Below are 18,551 nucleotides of genomic sequence, written 5' to 3'. Positions count from 1 at the left end.
TACAGCGTTAGACTGGAGAGATTGCAATATCAGATCTAAGAATTTGCGAAGTGCTTCTCAAGGACAGGCAGTTCTTCTGCAAATTTAAATTCTCATGTAAATCCAGAGGTGACGTTTCACAAGTGTAAGAGTATCATCAGAAGCCTACAAAGCCAAGAGGATGTTTTGGTCTCAGAGAACGGAAAGGAAGGCCTTCTGCCTTCTTTCCAGATTTATCACTCAACAGAAAAATATACACCAGAGATTACTTCACCCAAGGAAAAGACTTCCATAGGAGGGATGGTTTTTAAAGCTAAATAGATGAAACTGAAAGAGACATAGTCAAAGAAAACAAAATTAAAATGAAAATATCTTAAAAGAGACTAGAGACAAGGCTGATTAAAGATTGTAGAATAAAGATATGGTGAACTGGCACAGATCTCAGTTAAGAGGTGAACTGAGTGAGTTGAGAGTGAAGTGCGTATCACCAGGAATACAGTGTCATTCACATCAAGACAAAAACAGTCTGAGCAAGCCAAACAGTTCTACTGTGCCACACATTCCAGGGAATTGAGTGTGGGTGGAATTCTGTTGTGAATGCTACCAATGCACAGGTATTGCAATGCTGATATTTCCTTTTTGTATAAGTATTTCATATTCATCTGCATTCCTGTTCGGTGTTAACAGTTTTTAGAAATGACAGATAAATTAACTATGACCTAGTATCTTAGAGGTAAAAGGAAAAAAACACTATTTTTCTTCATGCTATTACGGGGTAGTCTATGTTTGAAATATCACTGCTAATCACTTTGAACACCCATGAAAAAGCACCCAAAACCTGACATTCTCAGTAAAAAAAACAGAGAGAACGAGGATAAAAACATTATCTCATTTTTACAGATAAGAGGAGCACAGAGAGAGATCAGAGGATTTGCAGAAAGTAACATAGGTAAAGCAAGGCTATTCCTGACAGTTACTCATGCTAAAACTGTCTCTGTCTGGTCTTGCAAAATTATTCCAATACCCTTGAGTCCCTAGTCAAATTAGTTCTTTATTTATTATACCAGTTTTCAAGTATCTTTCAGATGGGCTCATCCATTGTTCCCATACAGCTGGGTAAACAGACAAAGTCAATTCTAAAATGAAGGTTTACCTTGTAGCATTCAAAACCATTCACATACGTGGATTTTTTTTTTTTCTTTAAGCAAGCTAAGAATGTGCTCAAAGGTGACCTGTGCTGAAAAAAAATGGATCCAGGGAAGTTTGGGGACACTTACAAAGGAAAGGCTTCTGAATAATGACATGTTTCCATATCTTTTTCAAAGGAAAAAATTAATAAATTAAATAAGTAATGTTTGAAGCTTTAGTATGCAAACATCCTTATTACGGTAAAAAAAAATAAAAATAAAAATAAAAAAAAAAAGAAAGGACAAGAATCTTAGTTGCCAAAATCAAAAGAAACCAAGGCTTGCTAGTTTTTGCAGACAAAGGCCTTTTTGGACTTTACTGTGAAGTGGTACAAGTGCATTCAGAAATTTTTAAGAAGTGATTCAGAAGAGATAGCAACATTATTAAAAAACGCTAAAAGAAGAAAGAAAAAAAGAAAATACCTTCCCAAAAGTCAATTTTATTAGGAATTTACCATATGCCCAAAATCAGATCATGTCTTTCAGGATGCTTGCATGATGCTTAGCATTAACAGTACCTAATTCTTGATGAGGGCCACTGGCAAACCCTAAAAGAGGTGGCAGAGATCAGAACACAGAGGGAGAGGGGTGATGATACACCATTGAAAATAAATTCTTGATATTCCTATCTGTCTTTAATCCCACTCCATACCCATGGTTCTTCTACACAAGGAAGAACTGAAGTTTCACACACAGACACACACACACACACACACCAGAATCTTTGTGAATCAAGGGAATTAGCAGATGTGTTGGTAATCTTCCACAAATAAGAAAGAAATGCTGCCAGATGTACTTGTAAATTCAAAGATTAACATTAATAAGCAGTGCTAAGACTACAGGTATTATCTTTCCTTAAGGTGATAGAACTCAAGAACTCCAGTTCTGCAGAAACTCAGTTGCCTGTCTAACTTTTGTGCCTCAAGTCCTACCCTGCACTGCAGAACAGCTACAGATTCATCAGCCAGTATGTGCCAAATCAAACTGGATTCTTGCCACTGTTTGAGATGGCTCTGAAGCAGAGTATATAAACTAGGTCAGACATGATTACCTAGAACAAGGGCAATTTTCTTTACATGTCTGTGTAAAGCTTCTGAAAAATGGCAAAGACTGAACGTTTGGGTGCTGCAGAGAGTATATCCAAAAATCATTTTTGATAGAAAAGTTTAACTACATTTTAATATGAATGATATTTTCTATTAACAGCAAGGCAGAAGCCTATTTTTCAGTAATGCTCTTCCTTTACCAAAGTGCTATCTCTCTGAATCTGAGTCAACTTTAGTGACCACTTTAATATTCACTTTACAATTAATGCTTCTTTTTATGGGTTGGTAGAAGGTAAACCAATTTCAGTTCGGCTTCTAGGTATTGAATTTATTATAAAAAGTTATGTACTTAAAACTCCTATAATGAAACCAGAGGCATCATGAGATATTAACCTAGAGTTAATGCTGAGAAGGCCACTTTGAATAATTCAATTCATGTCACCTTAAGTATCTTTTCAAATGGAATTAACTTTATCTCACAAAAAAAGGAAGTTCCATGTTCCAGTTACTGATTATTGACTCCAAGAGAGTTCTGACTTAAATCATCTTACCACCATCTTCCCAGCAATTTTATTTCACTACTACCAGGATGTTTCTTTACATTCTGAGGGCTGACTTTCATTATAAAGAAGCAATATTAACTAAGAGGAAAACATGGTTTCAGAGTTACTGCTATCATTAGGCGATACTAAAACAGACAAAAATAAAAGTTAACACCAAAGCATCTGCATTAGTTCAGTACAGCTGCAAACCAGGGCTGCATTTCAGACACATGCACACAGCTACTGCAGTCGTTTATATCCTATAGAACTCCACCTCTTTTTACAAAACTGCCATCGATGTTTGGTAAGGCTGCTGCTCTCTTGACCTGTTAATTGTCTTATTCTGACTGAAAACCCGGGATTTAAACAACGAAAGGAGATGATTCCAAGTACCTATCTAAGCCCACGGGAAAGTGACAGCTCATGATCCGAATTATGGTAAGGTAAGAATTATGGAGACAGCCAGGTGAAAAGCAGAAGCAGGAGGCATTAAGATACACTTGTAGCACTAGAAATTACTCCAAGCTAACATGTAAGAAAAAAGGGGGTAAAGGAACAGAAACAAGAAAGAACAGCTCCAAACAGGCAGAACAAAGAAGTGCTTTATTGTGCAGTGCAGCTGTGCAGTCCAATGCTTCTGCAAAAGACAAGGAAAAGCGGAACAACATCATACATCGAAACACAGAGACCCGGTAAAATCAGCAGTGTCCTGAAACAGGAAACGCTGATTATGTCTCCTGGACAGTTCTACAAAGAGAAAACCATGTAGCAAGCTAGTTATCTTGCTTTAAACCCAGACATAGCCAAGATTTCCTTAACCCAGACAAAATCAGGCAAAAAGAAAGAGATTTCAAATGGATCTGGATTCAAACAAAACTCACAAAGACGTTCATTATCCTAACATTTAAATAAGATTGCTCTTGTCCAAGTCCATCTTACAACAGAAAGGGAGAGCACAAGAGCCTCAGTGGGGCAGAAGGAACTGGCATGGGCAGTACTTGGAGCAGGAGGTTCTGGGTCTGTCCTCTTCCAATTCTTTCCTCAAAAATCCCTCGCTGCTGTGTTCCCCTTCCACAGATCCCATCAGGCAGACAAAACAATGCTGGACTGAACTACTGTGCTAAGACAACACTCAAATAGAACAAAGAGAGATCCATCAGGACACAAAGGGGTCACAGTTCAGGTATTAAAAGATGTGTGAAAATAACACGTCCCATCAAAAAGCAGCCCAGTGATCCTTCTTGGGTTTCCAAAGCTATCCCATAAAGGAGTGCCTGAGAGAAAGAACAGACAGTGGGCCAGTCCTGCTCACCTCTCCACAGTTTCTGGACTGTGAGGAGAAACACAGCACAAAGTGCTAGTTTGGGTGAAAAACGGTAATAATTTATAAAGCCAAAAGCAAAGAACAAGAAAATTGAAGAGGAAGGCTAGAAACATCAGAGACATTTTGCACGCTATCAGAAAAACCAGTTGAAGCATGTTCTAACAGGTTTTTATCTATGCCTACAATGCTTTGCACTCAACAAGAGGACTAGGCTAATTTCAAACCTGCTAGGCTGGACCTGTAAAGTATGTAACCATAAATAAAATGTCAAGACAAACTCCAATATAATATCTGAATTTGCATTTGCGGACAAAAGTACCTGTAAGTACAGCGAGAAGAAATAACAGAATCAAAGACAAGCTAAATAGAACTTTGAACATGAAACTAGAAAACAATATTAATGAAGTCTCTGTGTATACACTGACAGAGTGATTAGGAAGACAGAAGGACAAGAGGAGATGAATGTGGATTGTTGAACTAATTTGATAGTCAGTGGACTAAAGGTTTCCTATTATCTGCTTCCATGCCTTTGTCCTGTAGATGTGATGACACTGGATCCCTCAGTACTAAGGGCTAACACAATATAGGATAAATGTACTTAAAGTTGAAAGGCTAGAAATGAAACATTCAGGGCAAAACCTGAAAGAAGGATTGGCATCACCAAAATACAGCTACCACAGTACTTTTGGACTTCATGGACTCCTCTGGATTATTTTCCATGGAGATCCCCAGCAAGCTGCATGCCATACAAGCACCAACACAGACATCATTCATTCTGGAAGGACATTATTGTTTTGAATTCAATGCCATCACAAAAATGGATGGCAGATATAAACAGAAAATAATGGAAATGAAATGTTTATAAAAGGTTAAAAGCCTGACAAACAGCTTAATGTCCAACAATGTTGGACCAAAAAAAAAAAGCTAAAATAGAGCTAAAAAAACATATCATCAAGACAAAAAAAAAAAAAAAAAAAAAAAAAAAAGGCATTCCTGATGCCAATGAAGTCACAGAGTATTGCTACCTGCTTCCTGAGAGAATTAAGACTCCTTCCTGCACAGTCTCCTGAGAAGCAGGATCTAACTGTATAATTCTCACAGCAGGGAAGCACTGAGATGCCAGAATCAGGCCTTCTTTTGGATACTCTGTGCTGATGACTTTACTTCTAGACCTTTTATAAATAAGCCTTTAAGACTGCTCCAGCAGAAGAGGGGATCAAGGGCATAACCTCTACAAAAAGGTGTTAGGTAGGATGGATTCTGGAGATCTGTAGATGGAAGCTGCTACCAGAGAACAAAAAGCAATAACATGGGGTAGAGCACTTGCATAGGCAGTCTTCTCCTCCAGGGTATAATTTGCCATCAGCAGGGATGAAAACCAATCGCCTAGCTACCAGAAGAAAATCTCAAGCAACCACATTCTCAAGGCTTTGGGCACTTACATCAGAGAAACATTTTACCACTTAATTTAACATGTATCCCCAGTCAACATTTTCTGGTTTTACTGCATATAGAACTATAGGTCTTCTATAAATAGCTCAAATCAGATGAGCTGCTTTACAGACTTGAGAAAGCCCTTATTGACCAAATACATCATCTGTAATGCCCTTTTCAATCATCAAAAGCCACACTGAAAATGTGAAAGGCTATATCTACAGTGACTGCAATTATTTTCCTGTTTAAATAACAGAACAGAAAGCAGAACAGCATCCTAACTTTTTCCTTTGTAAAGGTGTGTGTTCCCATGATTCCTACTCCTTTACAACATGGTCAATTAATTTGACCCATTCTATTGACCCAAAACTTGTTGGGGCATTTTTCTTTGTTTTCCTACCATCTACATATTAAGGCAAGGACTCATGGAAAACCAATCACAAAACAGTATTCAACACTTTATGATGTAAGATAATACACTCTCAGACTCTAAAAGATGTTTTGACTAGGTCACTAAAAAAAAAAAAAAAAAAAAAAGAGATGGCAAAAAAGAGCTTACCTTCTGCTGCTCCTTTTCCTTGGCAGAACTGAGTTCAGAGAGGGAGTGTGATAGTTTTTCTTGCTGCTCAGCCAGGTACTTCTGATAGAGGCTCAAAAGTTCTTGGCATTCTCTGTACTGCTGCTGCAGCGGTGAGACATCAGAAGTCAAGGGAAAAACACTCTTTAGTGAACAGTTATAGCCAAATATATACCAACTTATTCTGTGTAAATCTGATTTAGATCCATAACAGTTCAATTTAAAAACAGATACCGTGTGTTTGAGTAGCATCTAATGATGATAAATCTGCCTAAAGATGAATGTTCAAGTACAACCTTCTTCCTACTCAGAGTGGAAGAAGAAGAATTGCACCAAATTCTTTTATCATCAGAAAAGGGACAGCAGCAGGAGGCAGGTGATGACATTGTTTCAGCTGGAACAACTGCAACCCTCTTATTTGTATTCAGCAAAGCCAGCCATTACCAGTGTTTATTTATAAATAAATAAATAGCCAGCCAAGTAAGTAAATAGTCCATTTTTAAGCACAGACATCGATTCACAAGCCCACATACCCAAATCCAATCTCTTTGCTTGAGTGCCAATGGCTCAAAACCCCACAGCCACAGATGCAGTGCTACAGGCCTTTTACAGACCAGCAATAATTTTTGGACAGTAATCTGGAGAAGCAAGCAACTGTGGTGTTTGCAAGTATATTAGCAACAGTGTCCTGCCTTGCTTGCAGCATTGAAATTCCAACAGGAAATAAATCTGCTCTTCACCTGTCATTGTGTAATTCCCTCCCTTGCTCATGTAGCATGGTAAACCATTTATGCTCCCCTCTCTCCCCCCTCAGTTTTAATTATGCATGCAGATGGGATAAGGGCTCGCTGTCCAAAGAGATTACTCTGAATAAATACTTTAATAACAAGTCAGTGCAATTAAGGTAGGGAACAAAAACTTCTTCAATCTTTAAAACGGTGTTGAGTTACAGATTTCCTTAACATTTTTATGATCTAATCATTGCTTCTGGGCAAATTCATGTTGCAATCACTTTTGCCAATCATGGCTGCATAAATAACTCACTGCTTTGTTATTCCCTGTTATGACCCTAAGGGGTTTTTTTTCGGTTGGGTTTTGTTGCCTTCCCTTCCCCCCACCCCCTTTCTTCTTATTCCTTTGCAGGAGGGGTGGCCTCACCAGGGCTTCATTTTTGTTGTTGTTTGGTTGGTTTCCTTTCCTTTAAATAAAAGGCTACCGAGAGAATAAGCAAAACATTTTAGGAAGGAATGGAAGGTTAATAAACCCCAATGCTGAAATCAATCAGGAGAGTTCTCATAACACCTTTGCTCAGCACCTGGAAATATGGGAGGGTACAAACAATGGTCTTAACAAGCTAATTGCTTTCCAGAGCCAGCCTGCCTGAAGCCGGAGCTGTTTAACATTTCAGTTCATTTCGTCAGAGAGCACCAAAAGGCTGAAGTGATTTGTGGTGGTCTCAGGAGTCTCTGCCAGCTATGATGTATATAAAAGGAATTTTTTATTCCAGTTGTAACCATAGGCAGTAATGTTTATAGTAGGTGAACATATTAGCCTGGACGCAGGGCATGAATTTTACTCTAGCAAAAGCCAGTTCATTTATACAGCCTAAGAGTTAAATGTCGGTATTTGAAGACAAATTATAGGGAAATTCATTTAAACCCATGTTATGTGGCAGAATATAAAAACAGACAGTCCTATCTATCTTTATCAATTTTTTACAGTCCTCTTAATTCACTTTGCTTCCAGCAACCCCTTCCCCACAAAACAGATTTTGCCCTCTCCTCCCTCCAGCTAGCACATTGATGGCACGAGAAACAAGCAGCCTAAAACAGCCTTGGGGCACACGAGTGATGGCCAGGCTGCCATCCTCACTCTTGCCACAGTGTTAGTATCAGTCCTATTGGAAAGCCAGGCAAGACTGCCCACACTCTCAGACACCATTTAAAATATGCCCCATTTGTGTTTTACAGACTGCAGAGCCCTCACAGTACACATGATGCCGCCACCACCTCCTGTACGTGGCTGCCAAATTTATTTAAAATACAGTTTAAAGCAGGACAAGCAAAATTAACATTAGCAAAGTATGCAAGCAAATCCTGATTGTCGAAAGGCCAGTTCTGTGATGATGAGTGGGAAGGTCAATAGCTCACATGAGCTTGAATGGTGGCTGAGATGTCCCTGAAATTATTGTGAGATTTGGTCAGCCACAGTAAAACTCGCTGTATTAGAAGATTAAAACCTTGTTCATTCACACAATCACTCTACATTAAGCAAAGTATTGTTACAGCCACCACCAGTCCAAGAGTTTAAAGCCCTGCTTTGCTTACTAAGTAAACATGAAGCTTCAAACATGAAAAAAGAGTTCGTTTGAGACATATGCAGAATAGCTGTAAGTATGGCAATTCTCAAAAATTTACTGCAGAATATCTTCTTAAGAAAAAAAAAAAAAAAGCCTTAATATTAGATCTTACTGTCTCATTCTATGAATTTTTTGCTAAAAGCAGCAAGATGATCTCCTTTTTTTCTCCAACAAATTAGCCAGGCAATACACAACACTGCCACAAAAATATTTAAGTCATTCAGATATAAGAAGATCGTGCATCTACTAAGGCAATACAGTCTTTGGACAGACGTGCACATTAGAAATATTTTCATAATCTGCTTAAAAAAAGAAAAAAAATTGTAAGGTTGAAAAAACAGTATTGGAGAAGTCCTACAGATTTGTATTCCAAAAAAAGCAACGTACCTAAATTGACACATTTTGTAATTCTTCATGTGTTCAGGAGCACAAATATTGGATTTGCAAGATGTTAGTTACCTGGGAGAAGTGGTACTTGGCATTTCACTGAAAGGTAGTTTTATGTCCAAGAAACATGCATTTGAATGTATTAGAGCAATACTTTTTACTCAGTTTATTAGTAAAGTGTCAAGGTTGTATGTGGTGGGGGGAAAACAAAAAAATAAAATTAGAAATGCAAAGGTTAGGATTTCAACAGCCACATTTACGTGACATACTGCAAGTACTACATATTTTATAGACTAAATTAGTTAATTTTTTCACTGAATGTAAGTCAAAGAATTAAGAGCTCATTTATGGCTCTTAAGAGATAATAACCTCAGTGGAGATAGTTGGCTTTGAGAGGAGGGGCTGCCAGTACACAGTAGTGACATGCTTACAGAAGCCAGGAATGGATGTCCAGGGAGCCCGGCAGGAAACAAAGAGCTTTTCCTTTGGATGAAGCTTCACAAGAAGGCACAGCCAACCTAATGTTCAATTGCTTCCAGAGATACTCTCTCCCACTCACTCGTTCCATCCACACCAGCTCTGCTGCCCCTCAGATCCCTCACTCTGGACCTGAGCAATCTGTTCCAGCGAGGAAAAAGGACAGCCAGGCATAAGATCTGGCACAAGGCAAGCAGAGGGAATGGAGCTGCAAGCAGAGGACACCCCTTTCAGCAACAGTCACCTGTCTGGGCGTGTTTTTATCCACCTTGCAAAGTCTCAACCCCTTCCTTCAGTTCCACTCTTAATCCTCAGGCCTTTAAGTCTGCTCCCTGGCTACCTCAACTACTCACAGCTTACTTCTTGCTGGAAATACTGTCGGCCTCCCACAGGCTGAAGTAGGAAAAAAAACTACAGCTCCTGTTTCCCCAGAAACTGGGAGAAGGTCTAGTCTCCAGCACACCCACTGAATTCCTTCACTGCTCCCAGTCCACTGCTTCCACCATCATTATGAGTAAAAGTGAAACCCAGCTTAAAATCTTAAATGTTTTAGTTTTGAGCGTCCAGCTTCTACCTAAAAAGCTCTAGAATACTACACATCAGCCTTCACATGCTTGTGTAAGCCATCAATGTTCATGCTGCAGCAATTCAAACAACAACTAGTCTCTTCAGGTCCAGGTTTCCAAATGAAGCCAACATCAGGTTCCTCCATGAGGACTACCTACCCAAATTCTGCTTTTCTTATACCTTTTTTTGTAAGAGGGTAAAAGACAACCAAACCAGAAGACAAAGAATCTTCTCCCTAGAAAGAAGATTTCTTTGGGGCCTTTATCATTTCAGAAGAAATGTTTAGTTTTATCTCACTTTATTAAAAGAAAAAAATAAATTTAAAGCAGCTTCCAATCACAGCAAACTGAGGCTGGAAAAAACTTTTCTAGAAGCTACTAGCAAGGGAAGAGAACACAGCTAACCAGACTCTTTGCAACCAATCTAATAACAAAGGTCCTTCTGTATTTTCAGATTCTTTGTGAGAACTCACCACCTAGTGACACTTTCCTCACTGGTTTGCCAAGAGCATTTTTGGGGCAGCCAGCACCTCTATTGTTCCCTTTTTACAGACATGAAAACTATGTCCTGGGGAGTCTTCAGGAATGTCCGAGCACACAGGTGCAGCCCAGCAGCCCCACACTCCTCAAGCCAGCTCCAGGACATGTGTCTTGCAGCTGCAGGATAAACTAGCACAGTCCAGGCAAAGCACTAACAGACCAGATTGATCTTGCAACTGGTTAGCTCAGCGTCTGAGTTTGCCTGCATTCGTCCATGCAGAAAAGCCCTAACAGACCTCCCAAGCATCAAACAAGATGCCCAGTGATGACTCATTCCTGTAGTCCCTGACTGCAGCTTCAGCTTGGACTGTCCTTTCACTCAGGGCTGCATTCTCTGATCCATGGCCAGAATAGAACACAGGAGCTGAATCTCCATCTTCAGTCACCAGATGCTGCAGTCCCATCAGCCCCCATATCCAATGGAAGACTCTCTGGAGACTCAGAGCTATTACAGAGATATGCAAAGATGAATAAAGCAATCAAAGGAAAGAAAAAGTCAAACACACACAAATTGGACTGGAATTCAAATCAGACAGCATTAGCTTGAACTCTGTGGTAGAGATACAAGAAACTTTCTGTGATGTGATAAAATAAGTTTTTTGACATGTGCAATCACGACCCAGTAGCCACAAAGCACTGCTCTTTTTAAATGCCTACTTAAGGACATGCATCTGGAAACCTGACTTGTTATCATCATGTTGGCAGTTTCAGCAGACTCAACTCTTTCCACTCCCTCAGGTAGTCCCTTGAAGACAAATGCTGTGAGAAAATCTGGACGAGCAAGGAGATGCCGAGGAAATGCCACTGACAGTGGGTGAAGCTACACTAAGCTCTGAGAGGTCTTCAGTCTCCCAAGAAAAACCCACTCAGATCAATTGAAGGCAGACTGAGCTTGTCTGCATGCTCTCCAAGCAGGTGTGTGTGCCAGACTCATTCAAGGAGCCATGCACAGTCCCAGCAGCACATCATCAAGCACCACATGCCTGATCTAACTTACCTTGCCTTGATGTTTTTGTAGGGTTGGTTTGGGGGTTGGGATTTTTCTGGCAGCAACAGCAACACTACACCACTTCCTGTGCCTGGCACTTGAAGAATGCCACAGCAAGCTCACAGCTGCTTAACAGACACACCACTGCTCCCATAACTGTGGCAACATGTACTACTACAACATTTCACATTACAACCCAACATTACAGTTGGTAGCACAAAAATTACTTTAAAGAATGCTGCAAGAGTAAGAAAGCATTTCACCAAACTCAGGCAAAGGCTAAGATCCATGTAGCTGGGTCTCCAAACAGAGCTATCCCTATAGCCACAATTAAGGATCAAGCTACATCTGAACATCCACAGTACAAGGGAACCAAATTTAGAGTCTGCAGAGCCCCAAAGACTGATGGTAAATTCCACCACAAGTGTGTTCAGTTTGAAGTGGACCCACACCTTTTTTTCATGCATCACCCAAGCATATATTTTTCACAGTATTTTGACACATAAAGCAATGGGGTTTATTTTCTGCCTTAATATTTTGCATATCAATAGGAGAGAGATACCGTGCCTTTTGGGAAAGAAGCAATATGTATGTCATTCTGATTTCCACCTGCAGGCTTTTTTCTTCCTAACTAAAGAAAGGATTAAAATAATGCAGCTTCAACTACTTACATATGAAAAGTCATATGAATAAAAATAAACTGCTGGTATTAATGAATTAACATCTAAAAGGAGCACTTTAAAATATAAACTAAGATATTCTAAGCTCTTTCCTTTAGCATTTAACAATTACATACTTCATTGGAAGCTGACCCACATTTAATTTTAAAATACTACTCGTGTTTAATACATACAATCTTATGCTTTGACAAAGTCATCTCAGAAGAGCAACAGGACTGCATTTTAGAAATCAGACTGTCCAGGCACGGATCAAAGTCAACCCTAGCATGTTTCTTCTGCCTTTAAAATTAAGATAAATAAGTGGTTTGACTCTATGTGAATCTTTGTTCTGTGAAAGGGTAGAGACTAGTAACTTCTATGAAGGTTTATTATCTAAACTCTGAAGTTGCTGCAAAGACTGAAGGTAATAAAATGTTTTATGAACAACTTCACTTTGCTCGTTCTTATATAACTGAGTTTATGTGGACTCCCCGGCACAGTGATGCTAAGAACCTGTAGGGAACTTTCTGCACATCCACTTTTCGATGTATTAAAGAAATCATCTGGTGAGAGTCTGAACCTTATGAGCCTTCAATTCAAAACACAATTTCCTTCTGATCCAAATGCCTTAGGAAGCACAATTCTGAAAACACTATAAAGAAGCAAGTCACATACAATAAGACAGAGTGATCTCCAATCTGAAGCCCAACAGTTACATTTTAATTTACACTTGAATATTTTAATGTTGTTATCCAGTCAGTAAATTAACTGAAGACACAAGAATAAAAAGGAAAGATGCATAGGGAAAAAGGTCACAAGGTCCACAAAAGTTAAGAACTTTACTTCTGTTTGAAGCATCAGCATTATGTCGTTGAATGCCACAGCTCTCATATAAAGGAATTGCTTAATACATTCCCATTCTGTTTGAAGGGAAATTAAATTTACATTCTTTGGGAATATGGTATTGTAATTAGTTCATGACTTGATTACACTTTGAAGTGAGCCGAGACTGCATATGGTGCATACAAATTAGTTAAGTTATGGTTACCTACTATAGCTACAGAAAAGCTACTGAGTTAAGAAAGTTAGGGAAAAAGCCAGGGCAGTCCTTTGGCACTTTCAGGAAGCACACAAAAAACTTCAAATTCAAATCTAAGTGTCTGGACTCACAGATGTCAGGTGTGAACAGAAACAAAAAACAAAGTTTCCTAAACAGCTGAAGAGTCATTTTCAAAAAAAACATCTTTCCATTTCCACCTGTAGCACCTGTAGAGCCACTGTTAAAACTGATCCCAAAGAAAAAAGCAATAATGGATACAAGATTTCCTACCCTGGTTAAACTCACCAGTATGATTTATCCTATTTCTTTTTTTTATCCTATTATTTGTAATTTCTTTTATAGACAGACTAAATTTTATATGATCTACCAAGATGCTCTGTTCCACACCGATGATGAAATTCCTAAGTTTGCTTTAACACTCTGGAAAAAATATTGAGATGCACAATGCAAATATAGTGCATCTAAAATTGGCCAAAGAAGAAGATAGCCCATATGATTTGATGAGGGCAAGGAAAGCCTTTAAACCTAAAACTAATTCCCAATATAGCAGATGAACTCAGAAATCTCTAACATACTTTCAAAATGCAAAAGCAGTTTAGGGTACAGGATTTGATCCTATGTATTGGAAATCCTTTCCACAGGATATGCCAATCAAACTGGACAGCTTATCTGCCATGTTCTCTCATTCAAAGGTGGGTAAGGACAAAAATATCACACGCCATCATATGCCAGCAGATGTGCCTGGATCAATAATGCAAATACCATCTCAGAGCTCGCATTTTCTATTCCAAGTGGAAAGCACATCTCCAGCCTTATCTTCATTAATACAAACAAAAGAATACTTACAAGCAAAGAAAAAAAAAAAATAAAACAAAGATTTATGTTACAGCCTGGCTCTGCTAACAACTTTCTTTTTACTGAAAAGGAAGGAAAATCGTAACACACAAAAGACAAACTATGTCGCTATACATACTGGCAAAAAATATGCATTTTCATAATAATGAACACAGGAGATCTGATGAGAGAAAAACTATGAACCTGAATACACAAAATACAGACCCCACAGATCATTGTAACAAGATACTGGTCCTGGCATGGGCCTTGAAAATTTTTACTTTTAGCTTAAGAACTGCAGTGCCATGAGATTTTCCTCACTGGCAAGGAATTTTTTCAGAACATACTTGCTCCTTTCAGGGGAGCTCTGCCAACGACTACAGCGACTTTAAGAATTTAAAGACTTCCTTTGGCATTTGCTTAAACGGCACAACTACTCAGCCTCTTCCACTGGAAACTGTGAAGGAACTTGTTACTTATATATTTGTCTACCCGCCAGTAAATGTACTATGCATTTTTTATGGAAGAAAGGAGCCTGGAGATTCAGACATACACAATTTCTGTGCGAAACAGTCCCAGCACCTGAGAACAACTCCACACATTTCATCATGTACGAGAGAAAATAATCACAACCTGTGGTGTGTGAGAACACGAAGCCAAAAGGAGGCATTGTACCTACCACCATCCACACAAAACCGGCACTATTTTTCCTTCTACATATTTAGAGCGCAAAATTAAACAAATAAAAGGAACACTGCATAATTTAGCTTTCATTTTGTATCAAATTGCTCATAATTGTAACCATAAAATGATAATACTGTGCCATATGTGCATCTGCAGCGCCGGCAGCGGCACTGACCGGCCCCAGCCGCGCCAAAAGTGGGGCTGCGGCGCCACCGTGTGCCCGCTCCGGGTACTGCCGCTGCCCGGCCCGGGCAAACGCCCGGGGTTCCTTTTCCCCCCCGAAAAACATCGCTTTGAAATGTTAAAATCCGCCGTGCAGTCCTCCTGCTACTCTTCTTCCTCGAATTACACTCTGCCCCGCCCGCAGAGCTGGTCACGGCTTTACATGAAACACCCCTCGCTGGGAATGTTTGCTGTTTTAGTTGCAGGCCTTTGTGAGAATCAAGAAATTTTTCACAGTAGCCAGCGTTACCGTTTACACAAAGCCATTTGTCATCTCAGTACCATTCGATATTAAAATAGACATGTTCCTTACTCTAATTTGACAATGGAGCTCCTGGCAGAAGCCCGAGAAGAGATAAGGTGGGAATTGGGGTATCTGAGAAAGGATGCTCAGCCTCTTATATTTAGACACAGTAACAGGAGTTATTTAACAGGGTAAGTGCGAGCTTGGAGTCAGGAGCACGGAGAAAAGGGGATAAAGAGGCGAAAGAGAAATGGAATATAAAAGCTGAACTTACCAAGAGCACAGCTACAGCACCTCCATCTCAATTAAAGAACATGCATAGTAAATCAAAAAGGTGTCTGCTTTGCAGGGAATGAGAATGTAAGATCACAAAACATCAACTCATTTTATAACTAAGCAAATCAGGTTTGGTCTTGGTTACTATCAGAATGGGTATCACCTGAGAATACACAATGGTGTCTCTTGTTGCTTACTTGCAGGAAACAATCAATCATCACTCTCAATTTTATATATTTGTTACTTTTCCTTACCCTCCAAGAGGAATAATGCTGATGGAGAAAAGCAATCTCTCCTTCAGCCAAGCTCCCACCACCTTCAGAATGAGAAAGTCCTTGTTTGGGTCCTTACTGGAAAGGAAACCTGAATGCCAGGGAAAGTTTTTGTTTGCTGCTTCCTGAAGTGGTTGCAACTCTGCATCTTCCAACAGTGGGCATCAGGCTTCCGTTTTTAAACTTTCTTATTTCCTTTTTAAACTAGAACATCATCAGACAGCAGCATACAGATTTTAATCTGACTATTGGCAAATAGTGCAAGAGGAAAGATAAAAATCTGTAAATGTTGCTAGACAAAAATAGAAAAAAAAATAAATACCAGGGAACCAAGGAATCTTGCCCTTCTTATGGAACAGTCTTCAGCACTACAGCTAGAAGAGCACCAAATGTAAAAATCACAGATCATTCTAGATTTTTTTTTTTTCCTTTAAGACTATTGCTATTTTGACAGTCTTTCTAACCTTGTTAGAACACAATCTGTTTGCATGATGCAGATGAGAGAAACGCAGTGCTCCTTTTCCTAAGATACAGTTGAGGTCAAAACATACTCCATACCAGCACACTAATATTAAGGGAGGTGTCCTCAAACCCAGAAAAGGGAAAATATTACATAATGAAGTGCTGGAAAGATCATTTTCCACCATGTGCTGTATGCATCTCTAATGTGGTAAGGACTTCAAAATGACAAAGATCTCATGAAGTTGGTCCTTTCTTGTGAAATCTGGCTTTAAACATGCCAAGCTCAGAAGCACTGGTTTTACTGAACTGCGGCCAGTGAAGGAAAGATTTAATAACAGCCTCATTATAAGGTTCATTGTTGTAGGACTATTTAATATACAAGATTAACACATCTTATCTCCCACTTTCACTCAAACCTATTATACCCCTCATTAATACATGCACATTTCTACATCATTTACAGCACTCAGGAATCAAATATTATTGCCTGAAACAGGATGTGTTCTGCTGCTCTTCCTGATGATGGGCTCTTTTTGAAGTACCCAAAAATAAGCCTCACAACTCAAAATTTGAGACGTGGGTAGGTAAATAGGGCTGTCTAAAACTCGGAGAAATTTAAAATAAATATTTGTTTTGCCAACACATTGGATTTCATTCCTTGATTTTGGTTCCCTCATACCCAGACCACACAAATATTTTAAGACAGGAAACTTCTGCTTTCCCAATCTAATGAATAATATAGTATCCTTTCCTCCTGGCAATTTGAGACATAGAAGTAGGTAACATGACCCACAGCTCCTCAAATTAAGAGGCACTTTAAAAATCTTCAGATCTGGATAGTCAGAGAAGAAAAAGAAGCTCTAAGCTAAGAACAGTAGAACACTTTCCCAGATTACATTCCTTTGTGTCCACAGACATACCAGTGCAGGCCAGAACAATGTACCTTACAATTACATGCATGGGAGGAAAAATATCCACTTTTATGTTCTCCAAAAAGGAGACCAAAGGCTGCAGGTTGGCCCTCTATTCTTGCATGAACTGTAATGAACTTGCAGGCATTCCAGGACAGAGAAAATGCACTTGTGTCTACAAGCTTCTTGAGTTCCCCAAAGCTACGGAACTGCTCTCCACACGAGGCTGCAAATGTTTATAGGGATTCACATAAACAAATTCTTCAAAACACCACCACCACCACCACGCAGCGTTATCAAACACAGAAAAACTTTCTGATGGCAGTTTTTATTTACAAGTTTCTGGACACTGTGAGACTTGGGGGACAAGTATTACCCTGCACTTAATACTTTGCCACATGCTTGCGGCCACTGACAGTATTGTAACACAGCACCCATGTTTGATGTTTTCATCATACTACAGTTTGTAACTTATACATACTGAAACATTCTAAGAATAGTGAAGATACCTCTTCTCCAACTATCTGAAGAGAACTGCTACCCCTTGTACATTGTTAGAAAGTATGTTTACAAAATTCCCTTTCCTTCACACCTTACTTTCTGAAGCCACCCCATGGTAACAAAAATGTTTTCAAATCAAATGGTTAATACTTATTGAAGAGAAAGAAAATGAATGACCTGGAATGATTCTCCTGGGAAGTACTGATAGCAAAAACTTCCACAGGCCAAATGTACAGCTCCTAGGATTTTTTCTTCTGTTCCTGGAGATACAGATGTTCACTCTGATTAATTTTGTATCATAAAATGCTATTTGCTAGGACAGGCCAGAGTGACCCATTCACAATGAACTTCAGGCTTTTTGGAATTGTCCATGCTCTCAGGTAAAAGTAGTCATGATGTCTTGGAAGTTGCTAGCTCCTGCAAGAAAAAACACACATCCCTAAATCCTTACATTTATTACCACTAAAGAATAGCTGACATCCTGGAGGTCTTCTTGGCTTCTTACAAAGAGCATACCAAGGTACACAGCTGGTGTATATGGACCATGGAAGTCCAAGGTATGGGTGGGGAATAGAGAAAACCTCTTCCCCAAAGCTATGACTTTTTTCCTTCCCAGTATAGTTCTCCATTCATCTTAAAGAAACATTGCTATGTGCTAGCCTCAAGGGTATTAGTGCTGGAGGGCTGTTACTCCTGAAGACAGGAATTCCTGAATCTAAACTCAAAAGTGCTCATCAGAAGAAAAAATAGCTGAAAAGAGTTTGCATAAAGACAGTTACTGGCAGCAAGAAAATGATACTTTCAGATATACTCCTCTCACAGGATTAATATTTGAGTAAGCAAATAGTTCTTTGGCAAATTCTTTACTTATTGCAATGCAGTCAGAATCACAGTGAGATGACTCCATGCATACAGCAACTGCTGATAATGCAGGGATCACCACGGATGCTTAGAAGAGCTTAGTCAACTCAGGAATGGAATAGGCTTTCTTGTCAAATACATTCCCATGGTTATAATAAA

General features: G+C 39.2%; 1 protein-coding gene across 1 annotated transcript in view; it reads right to left on the bottom strand.

The window, feature by feature from the left end:
• Positions 1 to 18,551, bottom strand: part of KIAA1328 (KIAA1328 ortholog) — a 172,651-nt gene that overhangs the window by 96,255 nt on the left and 57,845 nt on the right. Inside the window, exon 6 of the mRNA XM_058827295.1 lies at positions 6,072 to 6,202. Within this exon, the coding sequence (XP_058683278.1) occupies positions 6,072 to 6,202 (131 nt within the window). The remainder of the gene's footprint in view (positions 1 to 6,071; positions 6,203 to 18,551) is intronic.

This window comes from Poecile atricapillus, chromosome Z, assembly GCF_030490865.1.
Source record: "Poecile atricapillus isolate bPoeAtr1 chromosome Z, bPoeAtr1.hap1, whole genome shotgun sequence".
Classification (NCBI taxonomy): Eukaryota; Metazoa; Chordata; class Aves; order Passeriformes; family Paridae; genus Poecile; species Poecile atricapillus.
The sequence above is the reverse complement of the archived record's forward strand: the minus strand, read 5'-3'. Positions and strand labels throughout refer to the sequence as shown.